We start from the raw sequence: 22,955 nt of genomic DNA, 5'->3' as shown, positions 1-22,955 counted from the left end.
ATTGCAGGCGGAGTAGAAGCTATTGAATTAGCACAAAACAAAGGAAGATATCTTGATGATGTTGAGAGCAATGAGTATGATTCTTTCTAGGATGAATTGCATGAAAGGATTGATGATTTGGAACAGTATGATTTCAGTTGGCATCTGAGGATTAGAAAGAAGGTTGTTTGGCTAGTTAAAGAGATTATGAAGAGGAGAGGACAAATACTGATTTTGCTGAAGTTGATGAGGTATCTTTTGGTTTTCATGAGCAAATGGATGGATCTGACATGGAAATTGCAAGGCATCTTGTTGTGCGCATTGAGATTGCTGAGAAGATTTTCACTTATGTTAATGAGGAATTGGAAGTTTCTATTATTCAAGATGATGTTAATGTGATTGAGGATTTATATGTTGATCTAGAGATAGATGTTCCTCCTGTTATAGATGTTCCTCCTGTTATGGATGTTAGTGATCTAGATGTTGCTTGTGGTAAGATGGATTTACTTGTTGGTAATGTGGTTGAGGGTTTCGGAGATGTTATTGATGTGGATTTATATGATGATGTTGTTTCTTATATGAATATGAACTTATATGTTGTTGCTGAGATGCTGAAGGATATGGATGTTGCTAGTGATGTGGGTTTTGATGATGATGTTGATTTACATGTTGCTGGAGAAATCAATATACATACTATAGATATTATGGATTTATATGTTGTTGCTATTATGGATCTGAGTTCATATGTTGTTGTTGATAGGGTTTTTGATTTGGACATTGTTGCTGATCTGATTTTCATGTATGAGTTTTGTGATGATAAGTTGCAAAAATTACTTAAGAAGCATTATGATTTTCAGTATGTTGAAATTACAAAAGTAATTGGTAAAATACTTGCTTATTATTAACAAAGACAAAAAGGTCATTATATACAAAAGAATAAAACGATGTTTCCTTAGGAAATAATCGTAAAGAATAGAAACATTCTATCCTAACAGAGAAAGCTAAAAAAGCAAAAGCTAACTTAGAGCTAACTAGATATTTACAATAGATTACCATTAACTAATAATAGACAATTATCTATTATCGTAATACCCTCCATTAATGGTTAATCTGTTTAGAACACCAAGTTGTCCTCTGAATTTGACAAACTTATCAGGACCAAGAGGCTTGGTGAGAATGTCTGTAGTTTGATCTGTGGTAGGAACATGCTGCAACTCTATAGTCTCGTCTTCAACAAGATGTCATATGTAATGATAGTGAACATCTACATGCTTGGTTCGTTCATGGAAAATTGGATTTCGTGCTAACTTGATAATGCATTCGCTATCAAAAAACAAAGTAGTCGGTCCTGCTAGTGACATCTACATATCCCCAAGCATCCGACGAAGCCAAACAACTTCACATCCTGCCTTATAAATCCCTCGGTATTTGGCCTCTGTAGAGGAGAGAGAAACTGCCTGTTGCTTCTTACCGGTCCATGTGCCAGTCCATGTGATTGCACCGGATCCTAAACTGAACACATATCCAGAAGTTGACTTTTTATCATCAACAGAGCCTACCCAATCTAAATCTATGAACCCACTGAGTTTAGGATTAGAAAGTCGAGAGTACAGAAGTCCATAATCTGAAGAGCCCTTCACATAACAAAGCACACGCTTTGCTGCCATCCAATGATCAGCCTTAGGAGCTATCATAGAGCGTGAAATATAGCTAACTGCAAAGCTGAAATCAAGCCTAGTAGCAAAGAGGTAGATGAGGCTGCCTACTAGTTGCTTGTATGTAGTTTCATCAACAAAAAGAGAATCAGACTTTGCGGATAACTTGAGACCTTTCTCCATAGGTGTAGATACAAGCTTGCAATCCTGCATACAGAATTTATCTAATAGAGCCCTAGCATATTTGGACTGAGAGATGAATATACCAAAAGACTGTTGCCAAACTTCAACACCTAAGCAATAATCCATGAGCCCAAGGTCAGTCATATCAACAGACTGGCTTAAATTCTGTTTGATTCCCTAAATCAAAGATGACGAACTGCCAATGATGATCTGATCATCCACATAAACAACCAAAGGATGATGTCACTGTCAGTAGTCTTGATGTACAAATTTGAGTCTGAAGAACTCCTCTTGAAGCCTTGATCACTAAGGTACTTGTCAATTTTTATGTACCATGCCCGAGGGGCCTGCTTCAAGCCATAGAGAGCTTTTACCAATCTAAGAACTTGATGGTCTTTATCAGCAACCTTGAAACCAGGAGGTTGCGTCAAGTAGACCTCTTCATGGAGATCAACATTCAGGAAAGCACTCTTGACGTCCATCTGATGGAACTTCCAGTCAAACTATGTTGTCATGGCTAGGACTAATCTGATGGTGCTCATCTTTGCAGTAGGAGCAAAGGTCTCATAATCAATGCCCTAACGCTGAGAAAAACCCTTCGCCACTAAACGAGCATTGTACTTGTCCAAAGTACCATCCGATTTGTATTTGATTTTGTAGACCCATTTGCAACCAATGGGTTTCTTCCCTAGTGGAAGATCAAAAAGGACCCAAGTGTTGTTCTTCAATAGGCTCTGGTGTTCAAATTGCATGGCCTGTTTCCACTCTGGAATTCCTTTAGCCTCGAAATATGTTTGAGGTTCAAACACACTGTGAATGTCGGCCGAAATATGTTTGAGGTTCAAACACACTGTGAATGTTGGCCATGAGAGAAAATTTAATAAAATTTGTAGTTTTGCTCTTTTTCCAAGCAGTCCTCCCATCAATAAGCTCATCATCATGAAGATCAGCAAGTGTCAACCCGCCACTTAGGCCAAATAGGAGAATGACCAACATGAGTATCAGGAGATGCTTGATCAACAGGGTTCTCATCAGAAGAATCTGGATCAAACTCAAGTGAAGCATCTACAAAACGATGTGATCCTGCAAGAGAAGCCAGAGGTGTCTATACAGGTATCACTAGTATAATTGGAGTTGCAAGAGCTACTGGAGCCCTCCCATCAGGTGGACCTAATGAAAACCGAACTCCCAAATCATGAGCCATTAGAGGTTGGTCTAATGGATCAAGAATAGGAGAAACAGGCATGAATGGTCCTTGCTGCTCATCAAAGACTACATCTCAATTGTAAATGAGACGACATGTCTCAACATCAATCAGGCGGTAGGCTTTTTGAAGACTGTTGTATCCAGCAAGCATGAGTTTCTAAATATTGGCATCCAACTTGGTGTGTGATGCATCAGTAATCCAAATAAAAGCAAGGGAGCCAAAAACCTTCAGGTGACTAATTTTGGGCTTGTGACCTGACCAAGCCTCTCCCGGAGTTTTAACTTTGACTACCACGGTGGGTGACCAGTTCAACAGATAAACTGCAGTGTTAATTGCTTCTACCCAATACTTATTTGAAACATGTCTGTGTTCGAGCATGGATCAAGCCATCTCGGTGATTGTCTTGTTCCGACATTCAACTACACTGTTCTATTGTGGCGTATGGGGTGTGGTTAACTGGCGTGTGATGCCATGTGTATCCAAGGAGCTAGAGAAAACATTAGAACGAAATTCCCCCCCATTGTCTGATCTAAGAGTAATAATAGATTTCCCAAACTCTTTTTCAACTAAAGGTTTAAACTTCTGAAATACAAAAAATGCATCTGATTCTTTTTCAGGAAATACACCCACATTTTTCCACTGAAATCATCAACAAACAACAAAAAATTCTTGGACCCAAGAACAGAAGGAGTGGCCATAGGGCCGCAGATATCGGCATGAACAAGCTGAAGTACCTGAGAAGCTCGTCGTGAATCACCACTGTTGAAAGGTGTGCGATGTTGCTTCCCAACCTGGTATGCATCCCAAACTCCAAGCTGTTGAGTCTGAATCTCTGGCAAGCCAAGAACAAGCTCATCCCAAGCAAGCTGTGAGAGATAATGCACATTTAAGTGTCCATATCGTTGATGCCAAAGTATGTTGACAGAAGACCACCGAGCAGCCATAGCTAAGTCCTGAGAATCACCAGAATCAGTAAGTGTGAAAAGACCATGATCCTCAAGAACCACTGCAACAGTAGACCTAGTTGCCCAATCAGTGATGGTGCAGTGATGTGCACTGAAGGTGACTGCCAAGTGTGGAGAATGTCGCAGCAACTGATTGACTTAGAATAGATTTAGTTCCATCCCTAGAATGTAATACACATTAAGGAATATGAGATTCCTCCCAACAGACTGAATCTGAATGTTGCCTTTGCCAACAACCATGTACTCTTTTTTGCCACCAAAAATAATCAAGTTTGAATAACGCTGATAGTCAGTACACTAGTCTCTGCAGTGACTAAAATGACAAGAGGCACCTGAATCAATGTACAAAGCAGATGACTTGACATGATCTGGAGGTCTTTTAGCCATGAAGGCATAAAAGGCAAATTCCGCCTGCTCGGTGTGTTTTGCACTGTTCGCTTTGGGTTGCGAACCTGATTGCTTAGACTGTGTAGCTAAGTATTTCCTATATTCAACCTTCATGTGTCCAAACTTGTGGCAGTAGTTGAATTGATTGTTCTTCTTTCAGAAACCATCTAATGCTGGAGCAAAAGACTTCTGCTGAGATGGCTGTTAAAACTTGCCTTTATCCTTCTGAAAGGATATCACAACAAAGGCTTGCTCTATGGAGCTGGAGCTGGAGCTGCTACCCAACTTTTGTTTCCACCGATCTTACTAAAGCAAAAGTGTGCAAAAATCAATGAACTTCAAATCAACACTAGAAGACGTGGTGTTGAGAGTCTTGATAAAATGCTCATAGGACTTTGGTAAACTCCAAAGAATCATAACCACAGTATCCTCTTCCTCCATCTTGCGACCAATGGCAAGAAACTGATCACGGATTTCCTGAATCCGATTCAAGTGTGCATAGAGCTAGGTGTGCTCATCCATGACAATAGAAAATAGAGTGTTTTTCAGAAAGAAGGCTCTGCTTTTGTTAGAAGTCTCATTAAGACCTTTGCGATGTGTCTAAATCTCAGCAACTATCTTGTCGGATGGAATTTGATAAAGCTAATCATCAGCCATGGATAATTTGAGAAGCATCACTGCCTCTCGATTATTCAGATCCCATGTATCTTGTTCAGGACCAAGAGAACTCGAATGTTTTGTAACACCCAGAACAAGTTGATCAGTGTTACGATATTCAAAAATTACGATGATCCGCTACTTCCAAGTGCCATAATTTCGACCATTGAATTTGGAGTTGTGCTCGAGCAGAATGTTTGTCAAAGATGCCATGGAACATTTTTCAATGAAAAAGCGTGAAAATCTGTGAAGGCAAAAAAATGGAAGACCCAAAAAATTTGAATAGTAACCCAAAAAAGAGCTCGAAAAACCCAAAAGGAATATGTTGTCATTTTCTAGATCCACTAGCTCGAAAATTGTGACACAAAAATCGAGACACCCAAAAAAATCAGACGACAACTCAATTGAGCTCTCGAAAAACCCACCAAGAATCCGAAATCAAAATAATTTGTCGAGCCCAAAAATTAGGGTTTCAAAAAAACCCTAGTCAATAGCAATAGAGGCAAAAAAAATGCTTCCAGGCAAAAAAATGGCTGATTTCTTCTATTAAGATTGGTTTCCTGCCAAAACATCACAGATTATGAAGAAATAGACACCAAAAAATGGTGTTTCAAGTGCTTTTTTTAGAAGAACGACAGAAAAACGTGGTTGTTAAAACGTCTTAAATAACACAGGAGTTTGCTTCAGATCACAACCATGGAAAAATGGCAGCCTTTGCTGTGTATAGGTGTGATTTGTTCTTCGAAAACAAAACCAGACAAACCCTAATTCGAAGCAAATATTCCAGATAAATAATTCTGAAAATAGCTTCTGATAATTTCGGAAAGGAAATTATTATTTTCGAAAAAATAAAACCCTTGCTCTGATACCATATTATGAAAGTAATTGGTAAAATACTTGCTTATTATTAATAGAGACCGAAAGGTCATTATATACAAAAGAATAAAACAATGTTTCCTTAGGAAACTATCGTAAAGAATAGAAACATTCTATTCTAACAAAGAAAGCTAAAAAAGTGAAAGCTAACTAGATATTTACAATAGATTACCATTAACTAATAATAGACAATTATCTATTATCGTAATAGTTGATTGGTTGAACGAGATTCTGATTTTTGAATGGATAAAGCACAAATGGTTGATTTTCATATTTGATCTCTTTTCTTTGATAAGTGGAAACCTTTGGTGAAGATGAAGCTGAGTGCAGAATTTTCTTTTGAAATCAAAGTGTGGGACACACTTTTCTATTTATCTAGGGAGACTGATGCAGGAGCATCTGAGGTCCTTTCTATTTACCCTAGTAGAATGATGCAGGGGGTCTTTTCAGTCAGTGGTTGCGGAATAGCAATACTTACTGAGTTGCAATAGCTACGGAGTGGCTATGATTGTTGAGTGATAGTTTTGACCGAGTTCATTTATCAACTGAGTTGTAGATGATGTCGAGTTCCTTTGTCGACCGAGTTAAAATTTCAATGTCGACCGAGTTGTTGTCGGTGTCGAGTTCCAGTTCTGACCAAATTCTACGTTAACCGAGTTTCTTTGGTGACCAAGCTCTTTCATGTGCCGAGTAGTTTGATGATCCTTCTGATGGTCGGTCGTGTCTTCGGTCCTTCATTGACCAAGTTGTTTGTGTTCGGTTTCTAATTTGAGTCCACCTTTGCATTTAATTTTGTGATAGGTATTTAATATTTGTTGTGAGCCGACTTGTGGGTTGGATATGCATTTAATGTAAGGGTTTATTTAGTTGGTAATTCGTAACAAGCCGACTTGTGGCCCTGCAAGTACTTAAGGGGGTTTTGGGTAGAGACTTAGGATCATATTTCGATCATGGAGTCATGAAGAAGTCATTCAGTTGAGAGTCTTAGCGTGGAGTAGCTTGGAGTTAGATGTTCACATTTGAGTCTAGAGATTTATTTTTCTTTGAAGATGTATTCTTCTTTATAATGGTTGTAACCCGAAAGGTTGTAGAGTCGGGTATGTTGGATGTAAACTTTTTGATTTGAACATAAGGAGTATTATCTCTCTGGATCTGAATCTCGTTCCTCTTGTTCATTTTCCATTGTGTGTTTGTCTGCTGGGATCTGGATTACCTTCAATAGGAGTATCCTTGGATTCTCGCTACATTACAGATACGGCAGTATGACAAGATTGTGGACATTGGCAGCATGTCATTCAATATCTAAAGAGATTTAAGGGATTTTCATTTGGTTCTCACCCAATTCAGAGAACTAATAATCTATACATTATTTTCTGTGAGAAGGTGTGATCACTCGATTATTGTATGCAATTGTAGGTGTGAATATAAAATGCCATATTTCCCTGCTGCAAAGAGGTTTATACCCTGTAAATGCAAAGGTGGAGATTGCAGATTTCAGAGAAAATAAAAACATGAGAAAGTAGAGTTTAGTTCTAAAATGTTCTTTTAATTTTTCAATTTTAGTTAGGTCTTGTGAATTTCTCAGCATCGTTTTCCACATGCAGACAGAAGACGTCAGATTCTGAAGAACTTGGCAATAATTTGTTTTTCTACTTCTCTCTTTGTAAATCTCAACCTAATAGATTTTATTCCTCCTTAAATTTCATCTTTTTTGTTGCTTAGGCTTCACCTGGCAGGGGGCAGCGACAGGAAGGAAGCCGCATAGTGTTTAGATGAGATGACAAGCTCACTGGCTGCTGAGATGTCTTGCAAGAAATGACATGAAGCTTGACAGGAATTGTACTCAATCTACATTTATTATATGTCTCTTCCTCCACACGTTATTTCTATGTTCCTCCCTGCATCTTTTCCCTGTAGTTCATGTGTGTTAGAGTAAGGCACATTTCTTGGGTATACACATTATTTCTATCGATGGCTTTCAATCACCTCCTCCCCTGAGTTTGTGTCTCTGGTTCACATATTCTCTGGGTGATTGCAGGTTTTTGTGCAAACATTTTGTACTCAATTTCACAGTCTACTCTCTCCTCAAATGGAAATCAGTTGAAAGGAAAACATGTCAATGGTAAATAGAATTTTCCATCACATACGGGAAACAGAATTAGCAATTTTGCCTATTGTCTGCGAGCCACAAATTCGATGAGGGAGAGATTAGTTGTTGACTTCATTTGGGTAAGATTTATTCTCTCCTGCATTTGCATTACACATCTTTTACACACAATCCAAGAGAAAGCCCCTTTGAAGTTTGATAATAGAAAATATATATGCAGGCATGGGGCACACATCATGCTTTCTATATGAATAAACCTTAAAATCAATGTTGTTTTTTGTTAAAGTTTGTAGCTGCGATAGAGAACTTTATCTCTCAAAATCTAGATATTATTACCGTTATTGTCATCTTCAGCTGAAAAGGACACTTAAGTTTAATTTGTAATATTAAATGTAAATGACGTGTCATTCACATGCATTAAGGCATGAATATTCGAAGAGTAATAATTAAATATAGGAATTATGAGAATCTCAAGAGACCTTCGGTTATAATGTGAAGAGTCTCTCCTATTGTTATATATTTGCATCAAGCAAAGGATATTGTACACTCGAACTTTTATGATCAATAAAGATATATTTTTGTTGTGTGGCTGGGTTTTTCCCTTCATTCTTGAAGGGTTTTCCCAGGATATTTCTAGTGTTTATTGGTTCGGTTTTGGCTCCTTCTTATTGCTGTTTATCACCATTGATTTCTGGGCTCTAGATTTAATATTTTTAAACTGGTGAATTGCAATTAAAATATGCAACTTGCTCTGTTTGTCTTCAACATGCCATTGAATGTTCAGATTGTGTGTATATTTAAACATGATAATTATTATATAGTGTCATTAATATATATGGCAGAAGAATCTGTAGGATGCTACGCAATATATTAACCAGTTACAATGAACCTCAGTCTGAGAGCCATAACTATGGCAGAAAACACTTTAAGCTGACTTCCAAGATCATGAATATCAATGAGAGAAGCAACAGAGGAACAATTATAGATTCGGGGACTACTTTCATTATTCTTGATGAGAGAATAAATGAGCAAGTAATAAGGACTTTTGTTTCTCAGACTCAATACAGTAGGGCAAGCATAACTGTCTGGAGAATTATGCTATTGGGGTCAGCAGAGATTTCATTTGCTTGGCCATGATTAGCAATCAATACAATTTTTATCTGTTTTAGGAAAGGTGAGGAAATGTGATTACAATCTAATGACAGTCAAATCAAACAAAAAAGCAGTTAACTGAACGACACTCTATTTGCAGGGGCAGTTAGATCAAATGCTGGATAGACATTGCCTGTGGAATGAACCTGGACTAAACCAAGGAATTTCTATCCTCTACTTGATGTATCCTAACAAATAGGCGTTGGACTAAATACAATCAAATTAGATTGGTCATCAATAGTGGAAAACAAGAAGCCATCGTTCTCCATAAGTGGTTTTCCTCTGTACCCATGGGCAGCCCTGTAAACCAGCATCCGATATATATGTTCCAAAAAAAAAGCCTTAGGTTTAAAAGAAACAGAGAAGATTGAACAAATATCAGAACATAAAGTGATGAATACGATGCATATTGTAGCTGTAGTGGATTGTGATAAGAACCATAGATGTGAGTATCGCTGATTAATCGGCGATACGAGATAAAATTGCGATTTTTTGGGGCCGGCGATTTAGTCGCCCCAAAAATCGCGATTTTTTTTTGCAGATTTTTTCCAAAAAATCGCAGATTAATCGCCTAAAAAATCGCCCGCGCCCGGTAGTCACATAAAGTGACGAAAAAACACGTTTTTTTCATTCTGTTTTTACATTGCTTAGGGTGTTTTGGAGAGGAGAGGATAGAGAAGGAGTTCTTGGCAAGAAATAGGCAGAATCAAGTGCATTTGGAGGCCTTTTGATTCGATTTCTTCGTTACTAGGTAAGTGATTTGAATCTTTGTTTTTTGTTTTTGCAAGAGATTGTATTTTTTTTTCTTGCATGTAAATGGATAAAAATACATTCCTAATTAGTTAGGAATGCATTTGATGAATGTAAGCAAGATTAAATGCATTCATTTGCATTCTTTTCCATTCTAGATCGAATTTATGCTAAAAATTTGCCCTTTTAAAAAAAATTTGAAACCCTAGCAGCTAGTTTGTTTGAATGTTATTTGGATTTCAATTTATTGGTGTTGTTATTGGAATGTTGCTTGAATTCTTTGTTTAACTGTTAACTTTGATCTTGTTATAATTTATTTATAGTTTTTTTTTAAAATTTGTATGTGTAGGCAGCCCGCAGCAGTTTTACATGGCAGACAAATGGCCATTGACTCCATGCCCCTCAGGCTACATTGGCACCAGGCCAAAGAATGCGAGAGATCAAGCATGGAAATATGCCTATGAAGCACCCGATGAACCAACCAAAGTGATTTGCATTCGATGTGAAAAAGTAATATCCGGGGGCATTTACCGGTTCAAATATCACATCGCAAGGATCTCAAAACATGATATGAATCCTTGTGAGAATACAACAGAAGAAATAAAAAGGTTTGGAAATGCCTTGCTTGCAGCTGGAGAGCAAAAAAAAATTGCAAAGAGAGCGGAATAAATTGCATGTCAAGGCAGCCATAGCAGAGACCCAGGGCAGTTTCGTTGATGTTCAGGAGGAGGAGGCAGCCATTGAGAGCATGGCTGGCTCTTATCGTGGGCCGCGTGTCCGCAAACAGGGTGTTTTTTCTTTCACGAGTTCCACTCCCACTCCCACTCCTACACCTCCTAGCACTTCCGCACCATCAGGATCAGCAGGTGCTTCTGGGATAGGGAGCTATTTTGTGCCGAGGCACACACCTGGTGCACAACCTTCATTAGAGGCCACTAGATGGAATAAGGAGGTCCATGACCAGTTGGACAATGCACTAGCAGATTTCTGGGTTTTCAACAACCTTCCTATTAGTGTTGTTGACAGTCCCTATTGGGAGGCTTTGGCCACAGGGTTGACAGTTGCAGGAAAGGGGTACAAGTCCCCTTCTCGTTTTGTGTTGGGTGGCAGGTAAGCGAATAATTTTATTACACTCGATTTCCTTTTAATTTTTAACTTTTTACTTAGTTCTAAATTTTAATTAATTTATCTAGAAATTAGAATGTTGATTACTAAAGTCTAAATCAATTTTAAATTACTAAGAATCTAAGACATAACTAAATTTTGCTTTTGTAAGCTTATTGGAAATGCTGTTGAAAGGGCCAAAGCATTTGTTGAGGAACAGAAACAAGAATGGACAAAATTTGGTTGCACCATTCTTTCTGACGGGTGGACGGATGGGAAGAGCAGGACCATAATTAATTTTTTGGCCTGCTGTAATGATAATGTGGTGTTCCTGAAATCAATCGATGCCTCCAACAAGGTAAAAAATGCTCAGACATTAGCATTGATGTTGGAGAACATGGTCTTAGAGATTGGCATTGAAAATGTGGTGCAAATCATCACAGACAATGCTACTGCATATGTATCAGCAGGTAAACCGTAATTTTATGTTGCATGTGCATTGTGAATTTCACAACAAGAATTTTTAATAGTTTGATATATTTGAAAAGTTGGAAACTAATTAGTATTTGCTTTTACAATTGGCAGGAAAACTCCTACAGCAGAGGCACCCCACTCTCTCTTGGACCCCGTGTACAGCACATGTCCTTGACCTTCTTTTGGAGGACATGGGCAAACTTGAGTGGGTCACTCCAATTGTGGAGGATGCAAGGTGGGTGACAAAATACATATACAATCACCCACGGGTCCTTAGCCTGATGAGAGAGCACACTAATGGCAAAGAAATTGTCAGGCCTGCCGTCACAAGGTTTGCAACGATTTTTTTGACATTGCAAAGCATTCTTGATAATTTGGCTTCTTTGAAGCAAATGTTTGTTTCCAAAAAATGGCTTGCTTCCACATTTTCAAAGAAGAGTGAAGGAGAGAATGTTGTGCGGATTGTGTTTGATAAATATTTTGAAGATAAGGCTGATGAAATAGTAAAGGTAACTACAAAACTTTAAGTTTTAGTTTACACTTTACAACTTTATAACATACTAAGTTTGTAACTCAAGTAAATAATAATTTTGTAACTTGTCAACTAATTTCAAATTTATATTGCAGGTGTCTGAGCCTTTAGTCGGAGTTTTGCGTTTGGTTGATGGAGACCAAACGCCAATGGGTGAACTATATGAGGCCATGGACAAGGCCAAAGAATCTGTCAAAAATTACTACAAGGGGGAAAGCATCAAATATGAACCCATTTGGCAGATCATTGATAGAAGGTGGAATAATCAGCTTCACCAACCCATTCATGCAGCAGGATATTTCCTCAACCCACGTTTTAGGTATACTGTAAGCTCATTCTTACTCAAATTTAAGTTAACAAAGACTTGAGTTCATTTTGCTTTCGTAGGGTGTTGGGTGTGTACTAAAATTGGAAGACTTATTTGTTTTTGGTTTTTGGTTTTAGGGCTGATGGTACATATGCAGATCCTGATGGAGAGGTCATCAGAGGCCTAAGTGAGTGCGTCGAAAAGATGGTAACCAGCGAGGAAACAAGAGATAAAATCATCGCTGAGCAGGAGATCTTCACTTCAGCAGGAGGCAAGGTGTTCTCCACTTCTCTCTGCAAGAGAGCAAGGCTTACACAAACCCCAGGTAATACATTTGCAAACTTTTGAATCTCAAATGGTAAATTAATATTTATGTTTCATTTTTTGTTGTCTATTAGTATTTTCTAACTTGTACAATTTTTGTGATGCAGTGGCTTGGTGGACCACTTGGGGTGCAAGCACTCCAAATCTTGCAAAATTTGCTCTCAGAATCCTATCACAGCCTTGTAGCGCATCACATTGTGAGCGCAACTGGAGTTTGTTTGAGGCCATCCACACAAAAAAGAGAAACAGGTTGTCCCAAAAGAGGATGAATGACATGGTCTATGTGCAATATAATCTTAAATTGCGCATGAAAAAGGCACAACAAGATCCTCCTGGGCCAATCGATTTGGATGAGATAGATCCTTATTATGATTGGACGGCACAGGAGCAGGCTCCCTTATTTACACAGGAGGACATCTCCAATTTGGAGAGGGAGGCCGCGGAGGAGGCTGCGGAGGAGGAAGGGGGTGGAACTGGATATGACATCGATTTGGATGACATCGAGGAGGGCGATGATGAGGATGATGACATTGAGCTTACTGCAGAGGACCTTGACATCTTGCGCGCAGCGAATGTGGAGATACCGACATCTAGTTCTATAGCTACACCATCTCCTGCATTGGCACAGACACAGACACGGGCACAAACCCTGCGGGGTTCTAGTTCTAGAGCTTTACCCTCTCCCGCACTAGCTAGTAAAGTGACTGGGAAGAGGAAGATGTAGTCCTGTATTTGACATTTGTACTTATTTGTAGTCATGTTGATGTGCTTATTTGAACTCTTTACATTTGACACTTTATTTATGAGAATACTTCTCATGTGTTGTGAACTTGTTAGTTGTTAGTAATTTACAACTTGTCACTACTTACTTGTTAGTAATTTACCGATTAATAACTCTTTTTGCATTGATATATATCTAAACATGATTGTTTCTTATGTATTGTTAGTAATTAAGTCATTAGATGCAAAAAAACATTGAATTCTGTAAAAAAATCGCATTTTTTTATTAAAATTTAGTGGTTTTTTAGTTCCCGATTTTTTCCCCGATTTTTCCCAATTTTTCCCGATTAAACTCTTTCAGGCCTAGGCGATTAATCTCCTCAGGCGATTTTTACATCAATGATAAGAACTATACATTTATTGTCATTAGATGTTTAGTAAGTAAAGATTTAAAAGATAAAAGGGCTTTTCGTATAGCAGAGGGTCCAAATAATCAGGGTTTTTGTTAGATGTAGCAACCATTATAGCAATTTTTCTCTAATTCAAACAGATTTGGCCAGCAGATAAACATCAGAGAACTTCTTTTTCTCTTTGAGTAGTTACGAAAAACAGAGAATACAGTGTTAATACAAGGGAGAAGATCAATTTGTTGGCTGCTACTTCAGACAATTGGGAGTTTAGTGAAAAGCAATCCATCCTGCATGGATTTTAGCAGACCAAGATGCCTACAAGATATTTTCTTTGCAAGAGATGTTAACCTGTTATCTCAGTCTCCATCACAAAAGAGAAGGCATTCATTCACTATTGGTGTCTTTGCAGATCTGGTTGCTAATATAATCAATACAAGGGAGGCACAATCCCGAGCTCCATTGTTAGAGTGCGCTGACTGATCTACATGGTGGAGGAAGATAAATTTTTCATAAGCACAGGAATTGTTCTGCAGGAGCATTCTCCAGCCCGGTTTCCTCTGCATGATCCTCTTTTGTTCCTTTCTGAAATAGGTATGTCCCCTGTGGCCGTGTCATTGCCCAATATGTAAAATTTCAAAAGATTCACAACCATTTCTGTTGTGGTGTGCATCTAGTTTTCGGATGATCTAACAATAAAAGAAGATTGTGAAAACATTATTTGACAGTTGACTACATGTGTGAAATAATATTTTTTTCTTTCACAGCAATGCCATTGCACAATCTATAAATTACAATTACAATTACAATGTCAGATATACTATTTTATTCCTTTACAAATATTTTGAGCTAAAAAGACCTGACTACCTATTCTTTCATGATAAAATAACTTCTATATTTTGTTTATATGCAAACTAACTGTAAAGATTCAAATTGATTTGATATATCCTTGATTAACAAAATTTAAAAAATTAGTTCAAAGTTGTTCATGGATATCAGTATTACATTTATGGAGACTAAATTCCACCCAACGCACACTGAAAAAGTAAAGAAGCGTACTCTGGTTATTGTCCATTATGTCTATTTTCCTTTCATTCAATGCCACAAAAACCATTCTTCTCATTTCTCTTCTAACTTCTCCCGTCACGAGGCAAAGAAGCCATTATGCACAGCTTGCAGAGAGAAAACATGTCCTGATAACAGGACCTTCTAGTGGCATTGGGCTTGAGATTGCCAAGGAAGCAATTCTGCAAGGTGCTTATGTGACCTTGGTGGCAAGGTATCCATCTAAACATCTCAAAGCCTCTGAAAAGGTAGTAAGGGAAAGAACAGTGTGAAAAGGACAGGATCCATACCGAGGTCAATGAAATCAGCCAATATTTTCTTATTTTATCTTATGTTTTGATAGACGGTTGCACAAGCCATTTTCAGTTTTCCATCTTTATTTTCTGTTTTCATGGTTTGTGCAGGTTGCAAATGTAAGTGATGATGAATCCATTTACAAAGCCATTCATGAAGCTTTTCAATGGAGACCAGTTGATGACATATTTGTGTGTAATGCTGGTGTGACCAAGATTTCATACCTTGAACAACTCCCCATTGAAAAAGTCGATGCCACAGTTGGAACAACTTGACTGGCACATTCTATACACTCCATGGAACTCTTCCATTGATGAAACAGAGGAGTAACCATTGTTAGCGCTCTGCCATTGTGCTCATGGGTTCACTTGCTTCACTGATAAATAAATCCCATAGATAACCACTTAGACTTCTGTATGTGGGTTTTGATTTTTATCAAGTTAAACTGTATTTAGTTTCTGGATTCAGCTTTATTTACATAACTGTTCCAGATTACATTCCATTCTGCAGCTTGATGAGATCATGAAGTATGATCCGAATCATTTATGCAAATAACTTCTTCATAATTAAATCTGGATACTAAACACACTTATTATCATAGAATGTGAAAATATAATGTCTTTGGTCTCTTTGAGTTTTGATTCTCATAAAGTGTGATTAGTTTTGGATTCAACTGTGTAGGAGTTATTTGCATCAACGTTTAAGATTAAACTTCATATGATCTTTCTACAGCTTAATTTCCATAATGATAAGTGTGTTTAGTTTCTAGATTCAATTGTGGAGGAGTTATTTGCATCAATGTTTCAGATCACACTCCTCAAACCTTCTACATCTTTCTGACCCTAATAAGGAATCATGGAATTTAATAGAAAAATTGATCTAAATAATTCTTATACAGTTGAACCCAGAAGCTAAGTACATTAATCATTATAGATAGTCTTTCCCTATTTACATATGCAACTATTTTTTGTCTTTTGGCATATTTCAAACCAAAAACTGAATTAAGATGGCATATATTAAATACAATATTATAGTAATACATGTCCAGTTCCTCAGATTAAAGGCTACTACTGTGTATATAACTCACTTCTATAAAATAATGTATTCATATAATGCCAATTTTATGATCTTCTTTCAACTATATATATATATATATATATATATATATATATATATATATTTCTGTAATTATGTTTTCAAATAAAAACCTATCAGCATATCCCTTGCACCTCCTTTTGGTGCAAGTGCTAGTTTTAAAATTAAAAGATTTAAACAGACTCACGTGACACTTCTAAGCCACTATATAACATCTCTTTGGATAATAATAAAAAATAATTGATAATTACCGGCCAGGATTAATAATTTGAAAAGCCACAGAATTATTTGGTCATTATTTAAGACAGGGTCCAAACATTAAAATTCATCATATTAACTATGACCTCGAATCCCATAGTCCTTTCATGCAGGCTCACAAAAAAAAAATGGAATCAATCAAAAATAATGAAAAGCCCAGCATTATAGCCGTTACGGACCAAAATTCAATGGCCTGATGGGAAAGTGCTGTGTGATGCATCTTCTATAGATCCAGATTTCATGTCAGCATTTTTCACCTCGCACCAGGACAGATATAAATAATCGTGAATTAAATGCAATATCAGGACTGAAAATGTAATCCTGAAGATTCCCTACGTTAAGCACAAGCTAATTAACCAAGTATTATAGTAAAATGTATTCAAACAGTTTAAGAAGAAACTGATACACTTCACTTGCATGCAAAAAAATCAAGGTAAACGTGCGCCTGCCTTACATAGGTACCTTATGCTTAGGACAATCCTTTATGCTGTTAATTGGGTTTTATAAATCCACCATGCAAATCGAACAGCGACATATTTTTAGATCAAAAGACTCTACCGAGTAAATTTATACCCGCCATAAAAGTTATGCCTCTAATTAAACTGTAAAATCAGTTATCATATGTTTGATCTGACCAAAATTTTCTTCGAAAGGCTCTACTGCTATTTCCACTAAAGTTATGATTACGGATGAGATTATCCCAAGTTCTCACCTTGATTTTCTTAACAATTATGTTGCATAGAACTCTCTAGTTCCCTAGATTTGCATTCGAAGGCATGGAATGCAATATCCACAAGGAGGAAATTTGGAATTCAAAACTAAGCGATTGAAATAAACAGCGAGAAATATCTTTCGAAAATCGGATAAATCAAAGGAAATCAAAATCCAGCGTCCTGGAATGGCAACACTACCTAATCTGGCAAAGATTTTCAGAAAAATCAAAAGAACAATCAACCGAGGCAAAGATGAAAGTACGAGATAATTCAGGAGTAAGCGATCAAGACGGATCAATCATGAACCGATGACGACCTTGATAACAAAATACTAAATAAATATGAATATCAAAATAGGATTTACAAATCTGAAAAATGTTTGTCCTTACCGATCAAGGGCTGGCATTCGTAATGATTAGCATCGCTTTTGGCCACCATTTTTTCTGTTAAAAAAAATTCAGCAATCGCAGGTTATTTGCAGGCAGAAAATGTAGATCTGAAAGTTGAATAAATTGGTGGGATAGTGTTTACATATCCTCTCTCCCCTGTAAGTTTACTCACGTGAGGAGAGCAGCTATTTTCGCCCACGCAATGCGGATACGTATATACCTCCGTATCTTATAGCAGCGTATTCGTAGAGCTATGCCAGCTATTTGTTTCAGTTATGAAAAAATCTTATACCGGCATATGATTTTGTTAAGGACCGAGAATGGAATTAGCTTGTCCTAATATTTACGCCGACTGGAGTTGCAAACTTCATTATAAAATCTACGATGGACAACCTTCCATAGCAAGTATTTTCAGCTCCAAAGTAAATGATAATCCTATTTGGCTCACAAAGAAAGAAATCATCAATGGGAAAGAATATTTGGAGATGCTAAAGGCTGCAATCATTTTGGGGAAGAATTGATTACTCTATGTGGCACATTTGATCTCATAATTTGTAATGGTTTGGCTAGATGGGCTAAGTCAGGGACTTTCACTTGTAACACATACAACGGGGCAAGTGTGGTAGATTATGTAATTTGTTCGCAGAATTTGTATGAAAATATTGAAGAAGTTGCAATTGGAGAACACATTTGGGATTTCAAATCAGATCATAGACCGTTGTACATAAATTTGTATTGGGCAAAGGATAGGCAGATTGGAGCAAAAACCCAAGGCCCTCAATACCCCCCTTCTCAGGGCAAAATTTTGTTAACTTCAAAAAACAGTAACACTTTCAGAACTACTCTTAAGGAACTTTGTATGGGACACCCTATGTATAAACATGGTGTTAACAGTTATGATTTATCAAATTTGATTCATGAGACTATTTCAAAATGCAAGAGAGCAAAAAATAGAAAATCTGAAACTAATTGTTTTTCAACCAATGCTTGGTTTGATAAGGAATGCAAGAGGGCTAGAAGAAACCTAAGGGAGTCAAATAAAACTAACTTTGACATTAAGGCCTACAAACAGATCCTAAAGAAGAAAAAAATTGATTTTATGTTCACAAGGAGAGAGGAGTTAATTTTCTTGGGCAGAAATAACCCCAAACGTTTTTGGAAAGAACTCCAACCAAGGAGAAAGCAAACTGAAAATAATAATATTACTGCCACCCAATGGTTTGAATATGCTAAGAAACTTTATGAACAAGAGGGTGGAGTGGGACAGCCACCTTTGGTCAATGATGATACAAATCTTTTCACTGTGCAAGAGATAGAGGCAGGGATTAAGAAGTTAGGTGGAGGTAAAGCAAAAGACCTTGTTGCGCTCCAAACAGAATATCTGAAGTGGGGTATAAAAATTCTTGCAGCGCACATCACTGAAATTTTCAACAAAAGTTGCCAAGAAGGGTTTCTGAAATATTGGACAATCAGCCTTGCAATACCACTTTTTAAGAGTGGCGATGTTAACAATCCCTCCAACTATAGGACTATAATGATCAATCCCCTCTTTGCTAAACTTTTTGGCAGTATGATAGAAACTAGGATCAGCAAATGGGTAGAAGAAAACCATAAACGTGCTAAAGGGCAAGCTGATTTTAGGCCAAAGCACTCGACAATGGATCATTGTGTCACTTTGAGACACATTATTGAAAAAGAATGGGAGAAAAAGGAAGAGGTATTTTGTTGCTTTGTCGACTTTAAAAAGGCTTTTGACACCGTCCCGAGAGACAAGCTTTGGTTTAGGATGGAAGAATTGGGGATTCCTATGCATCTCAGAGCTACTGTTCATAGGATGTACGAAGAGGTGAAAGTTAAAATCAGAACTTCAGATGGCATTTCAGAATGTTTTAGGAGTGATATCGGGGTCAAACAGGGATGCCCTTTATCTCCTACTTTGTTTGGTTTATATACTGACAAACTGGAAGAGTGGTTAAACATGCAAAAGGGTGAAGGCATTCAGCTAGGTGAATTTGTTATAAAGCTGCTCCTATATGTAGACGATCTCATTTTAATTGCCAAATCTGCCTATGGTTTGCAAGATCATCTATCTTCTCTTGAGCGCTTTTGCGAAATGGTGAGGATGCAGGTCAATATCAGCAAGACTAAGGTTATGATTTTCTCTAATAATAAAAAACAACACCAACATGAATTTTATTACAATGGAAGTGTTCTTAAAGAAGTTGCGGAGTATAAATACCTTGGCATCGATTTCAACAAAAAACTAAGTTGGTCTAGCTGCAGGTATAAAAGGATATTAGGTGGGTGGAAGGCTTTTTATGCTCTTCAGAATAGGTGCCGTGAAGCAGAGTTGTGGGATTGGAAAACTATTCAAACCTTATTCGATCTTCTTGTGCTGCCAGTTGTTCTTTACGGGTGTGAATTATGGGCCAGCAACACTACTATAGCACAATGGAAACAAATCGAAGGAATCCAAAAGCGCTTGATCACAAGCAAGTTTAAAATCAAAAGCACTGTTCCATATGATATCATGCTAATTGAAATGGGGGTTGCTCCTATTGAGGCACTTGCTATGGTTCGCCTTCTAAGTTATCTAAAAAGAATCGAAAAAATGGAAGAGGATAGATGGCCTAAAGTGGTCTTTAGTGACACACTATGTCAGCGAAAAAGGACATGGATGCAACAAAACATCAAATGGATGAGTAAATGAAATATTCAATTCAATATGTGCCCCACAAATAATAAAGAAATAAAGGTCTTTGTCATGGAGAAATTCTACAAGAGAAATTGGAGAAGCGAGATCGGAAGGAAGAAATTATATTATATAAATGAGTTCAACCCCGCTTGTGATCAACTCCAAAAAGCATACATAGGAGCCAACATATCTTGGAGGGCTAAAATTCTTATTGCTCAGCTGAGAACCAACTCTCACCAACTTCATTGTGAGACCGGACGTTGGAAGAGGCCAAAGGAGGCTTGGGAAGAAAGAATTTGAAGATTCTGCAATTCTGGGAAAGTGGAAACTGAACAGCACTTTATTTTAGAATGTGAAGCCTACAAGAGTAGTAGAGATAAATTTGCAGACACTATATGTGACAGTTCTTGGCATAACCTATTCAACGAAGAGTACATTGAGCAATTGGGTGGACTCACCATCATCCTACACAAGCAACGAACGTTGTTACTTAAGTCTGCTTGAGTTGTCTTGCTGTCCCATTGGCTATTTTTAGCCTCGTGGACATTAAATTTTTATCTATCTATCTATCTAGCCTGTTCAATACGGTTGAAGAAAATCTGTCCGTTCATTTTTAAGTCACCATGTTTCTTTTCCAATTGTTGTTCGCACTTGTTTGTTTCAATGCGTACCTTGTTGAAAAGAGTTTTTAGTATTTACTTACAAACACACAAGGGCCTGTTCGGTTGCGGGAGAATAGGAATAGGGAATAGGATTAGGAATACAAATAAAGAATAGGAACTTTTAAAAAAGATAATTGAGAATAGGAATAGAAATAGAGATAGGAATAGGAATAGGAATAGGATTTGTTATTCTACATTTTGTTTGGTTCTACAAAACCTATGTAATCATCTGATATGGAAGGGGCAAATGGTGATGAAACCAGAACAAGAAGAATGCCATATTGATGTTGAAGCAAACCAAATCAATCTTCAGACTATCAAAAACGCTACCATTGATGGACAAAGAGTACATGTCATGGAAAAATCATTGAAGCACGCCCTCCAATTTATCGTCAAATCCGAACTCATCTTTCACCTAGATTAGAAGCTTCTGCACCTTCGATTTCCATTGCAAGTAACTCATCTCCACCAAGAACAGCAGGGCTTCCACAACAACCAAGTCATAGAACACATTCAAAGTCGACCTCTAATTCTCCTTCTTGCTACTGCCTGCAACCTCACCGAAATTTTGCCTTGATAATCTCCACATAGATAGAAAATGAATGCACATCTCTATTTCATGTAGACATAGCAATGAATGCACATCTCTATTTCTTGTAGCACATCTCTATTTTACTAATGTAGAATGAGAACATGTGAAATGTCATAATGATTTAATAAAATGATGCCAAAAATAAAGAATAAAGAATGAATTGTCTGCTTAAGAAGAAGCAACATAGCAGCTTGCAAAACTAGAGACGAAGAAGAGTCACGAGGAAAAGTTTGCAAGTAACTACGATACACATGATTTTGTACAATCGAAGCACCCAATGTTTCCCCTTTATCACTGCATCTACTTCCTTCAAATTTTGACTTAGATTTTCAGAGTTACTCACTGCAATCACAAACACCACTAATAATAAAAACAAGATTTGAAATTTTGCCGAAATTATAACTCTCTAGTTTTGCTTAAGAGTGGAGGGGTTTGAATGATCTAATTCGTGAGGCAGATTCAAGCTTGAACAGGCAATGGAGTGGAATGGACTTCAAAATTGAATAGGGCAATAGAGTGGTGCGGATTTCAAAATTTATCAAATAAGAAAAAGTTAAAATAAGAATAGGAATAGATATTCCAATAACAAGTATTTTTTAGAATGGACACATGCTCATTTTGGGGCCAAATTAGGTATATGAATTCTAATTCCCAATTCCAATTTAACGCACCAAACAAAGAATTAAAATAAATTCTTATTCTCAATTATACTTTGGCGCACCAAACAAAGAATTGAAAATAAATTCCAATTCTCCATTCCTATTCCAACCAAATTCCAACAAACAAATGGGCCCTAAATGATGCCCTCATATACATTTAACACACATGGTATTTTTTTCCTTTCACACTTCAAGCAACTAACCAAATCCTTTCTTCTACGACATTTTATTTTTTATTACTCCTATAGCTCTTTCATATCATTATTTTATATTAGTTTGTGTATTGGAAATTGTGCAAATTTTCTTTATTGTGTGTTCTAAGAAAAAAATCCATTAAAATGAATTTATCAACTTTAATTTCTCTTTTCTAATTGGCTATGTTCATTTTTTTTGGAACTCTTTTTATTTTACTCATTTAAAAAATTCACAATATATCAGATCAGGCTGGGCAAGTGGAGGTTTATATGATTGGCATGTGTCTAAAACTAGGCAACAATTGAAAATGGCATATGTCATTTTCACGACTTGTAATTAAGGACAAATGTTTTATCATTTCTTCTACATGTTGCATATATGTGTTACCAGGAAAACATTAATGGAAATTCCAAAATAGTTCACATGTCTTGTTTGCCCTTTCAACATTAAAAACAACTCTTTTATAAAGTGCTCCAAAAGGGTGTGGTCATCTCTTCTACATAGGTTTTTTGCAGCATTGTCTAATGATGCATAGGCGTACATAGCAAATGA

General features: G+C 37.1%; 2 protein-coding genes across 4 annotated transcripts in view; one reads left to right on the top strand and one right to left on the bottom strand.

Annotated features, from left to right (window-relative positions):
• The window catches only part of LOC149553696 (V-type proton ATPase subunit B 2), a 47,764-nt gene extending 29,960 nt beyond the window's left edge, over positions 1–17,804 (bottom strand). Inside the window, exons 1-2 of one of the 3 annotated variants that reach the window (XM_089789077.1) lie at positions 17,743–17,804; positions 17,601–17,654 (exon numbers count right to left, since the gene is read on the bottom strand). In XM_089789077.1, coding sequence (XP_089645203.1) covers positions 17,601–17,649 — 49 coding nt within the window. In that variant the 5' untranslated portion in view covers positions 17,650–17,654; positions 17,743–17,804. The other 2 variants (XM_089789076.1, XM_089789075.1) reach the window with 2 other exon arrangements.
• On the top strand, positions 11,778–13,490 carry LOC149553697 (uncharacterized). The gene is made up of 4 exons (XM_089789556.1): positions 11,778–12,005; positions 12,124–12,347; positions 12,473–12,660; positions 12,767–13,490. Exons 1-4 carry the CDS (start codon positions 11,778–11,780, stop codon positions 13,381–13,383), a joined length of 1,257 nt encoding a protein of 418 aa, XP_089645682.1. The 3' UTR covers positions 13,384–13,490.
• Positions 17,805–22,955: the final 5,151 nt, after the last annotated feature.

This window comes from Cupressus sempervirens, chromosome 6 (assembly GCF_028749045.1).
Source record: "Cupressus sempervirens isolate cs-2001-9-10 chromosome 6, ASM2874904v1, whole genome shotgun sequence".
NCBI lineage: Eukaryota > Viridiplantae > Streptophyta > Pinopsida > Cupressales > Cupressaceae > Cupressus > Cupressus sempervirens.
The sequence above is the reverse complement of the archived record's forward strand: the minus strand, read 5'-3'. Positions and strand labels throughout refer to the sequence as shown.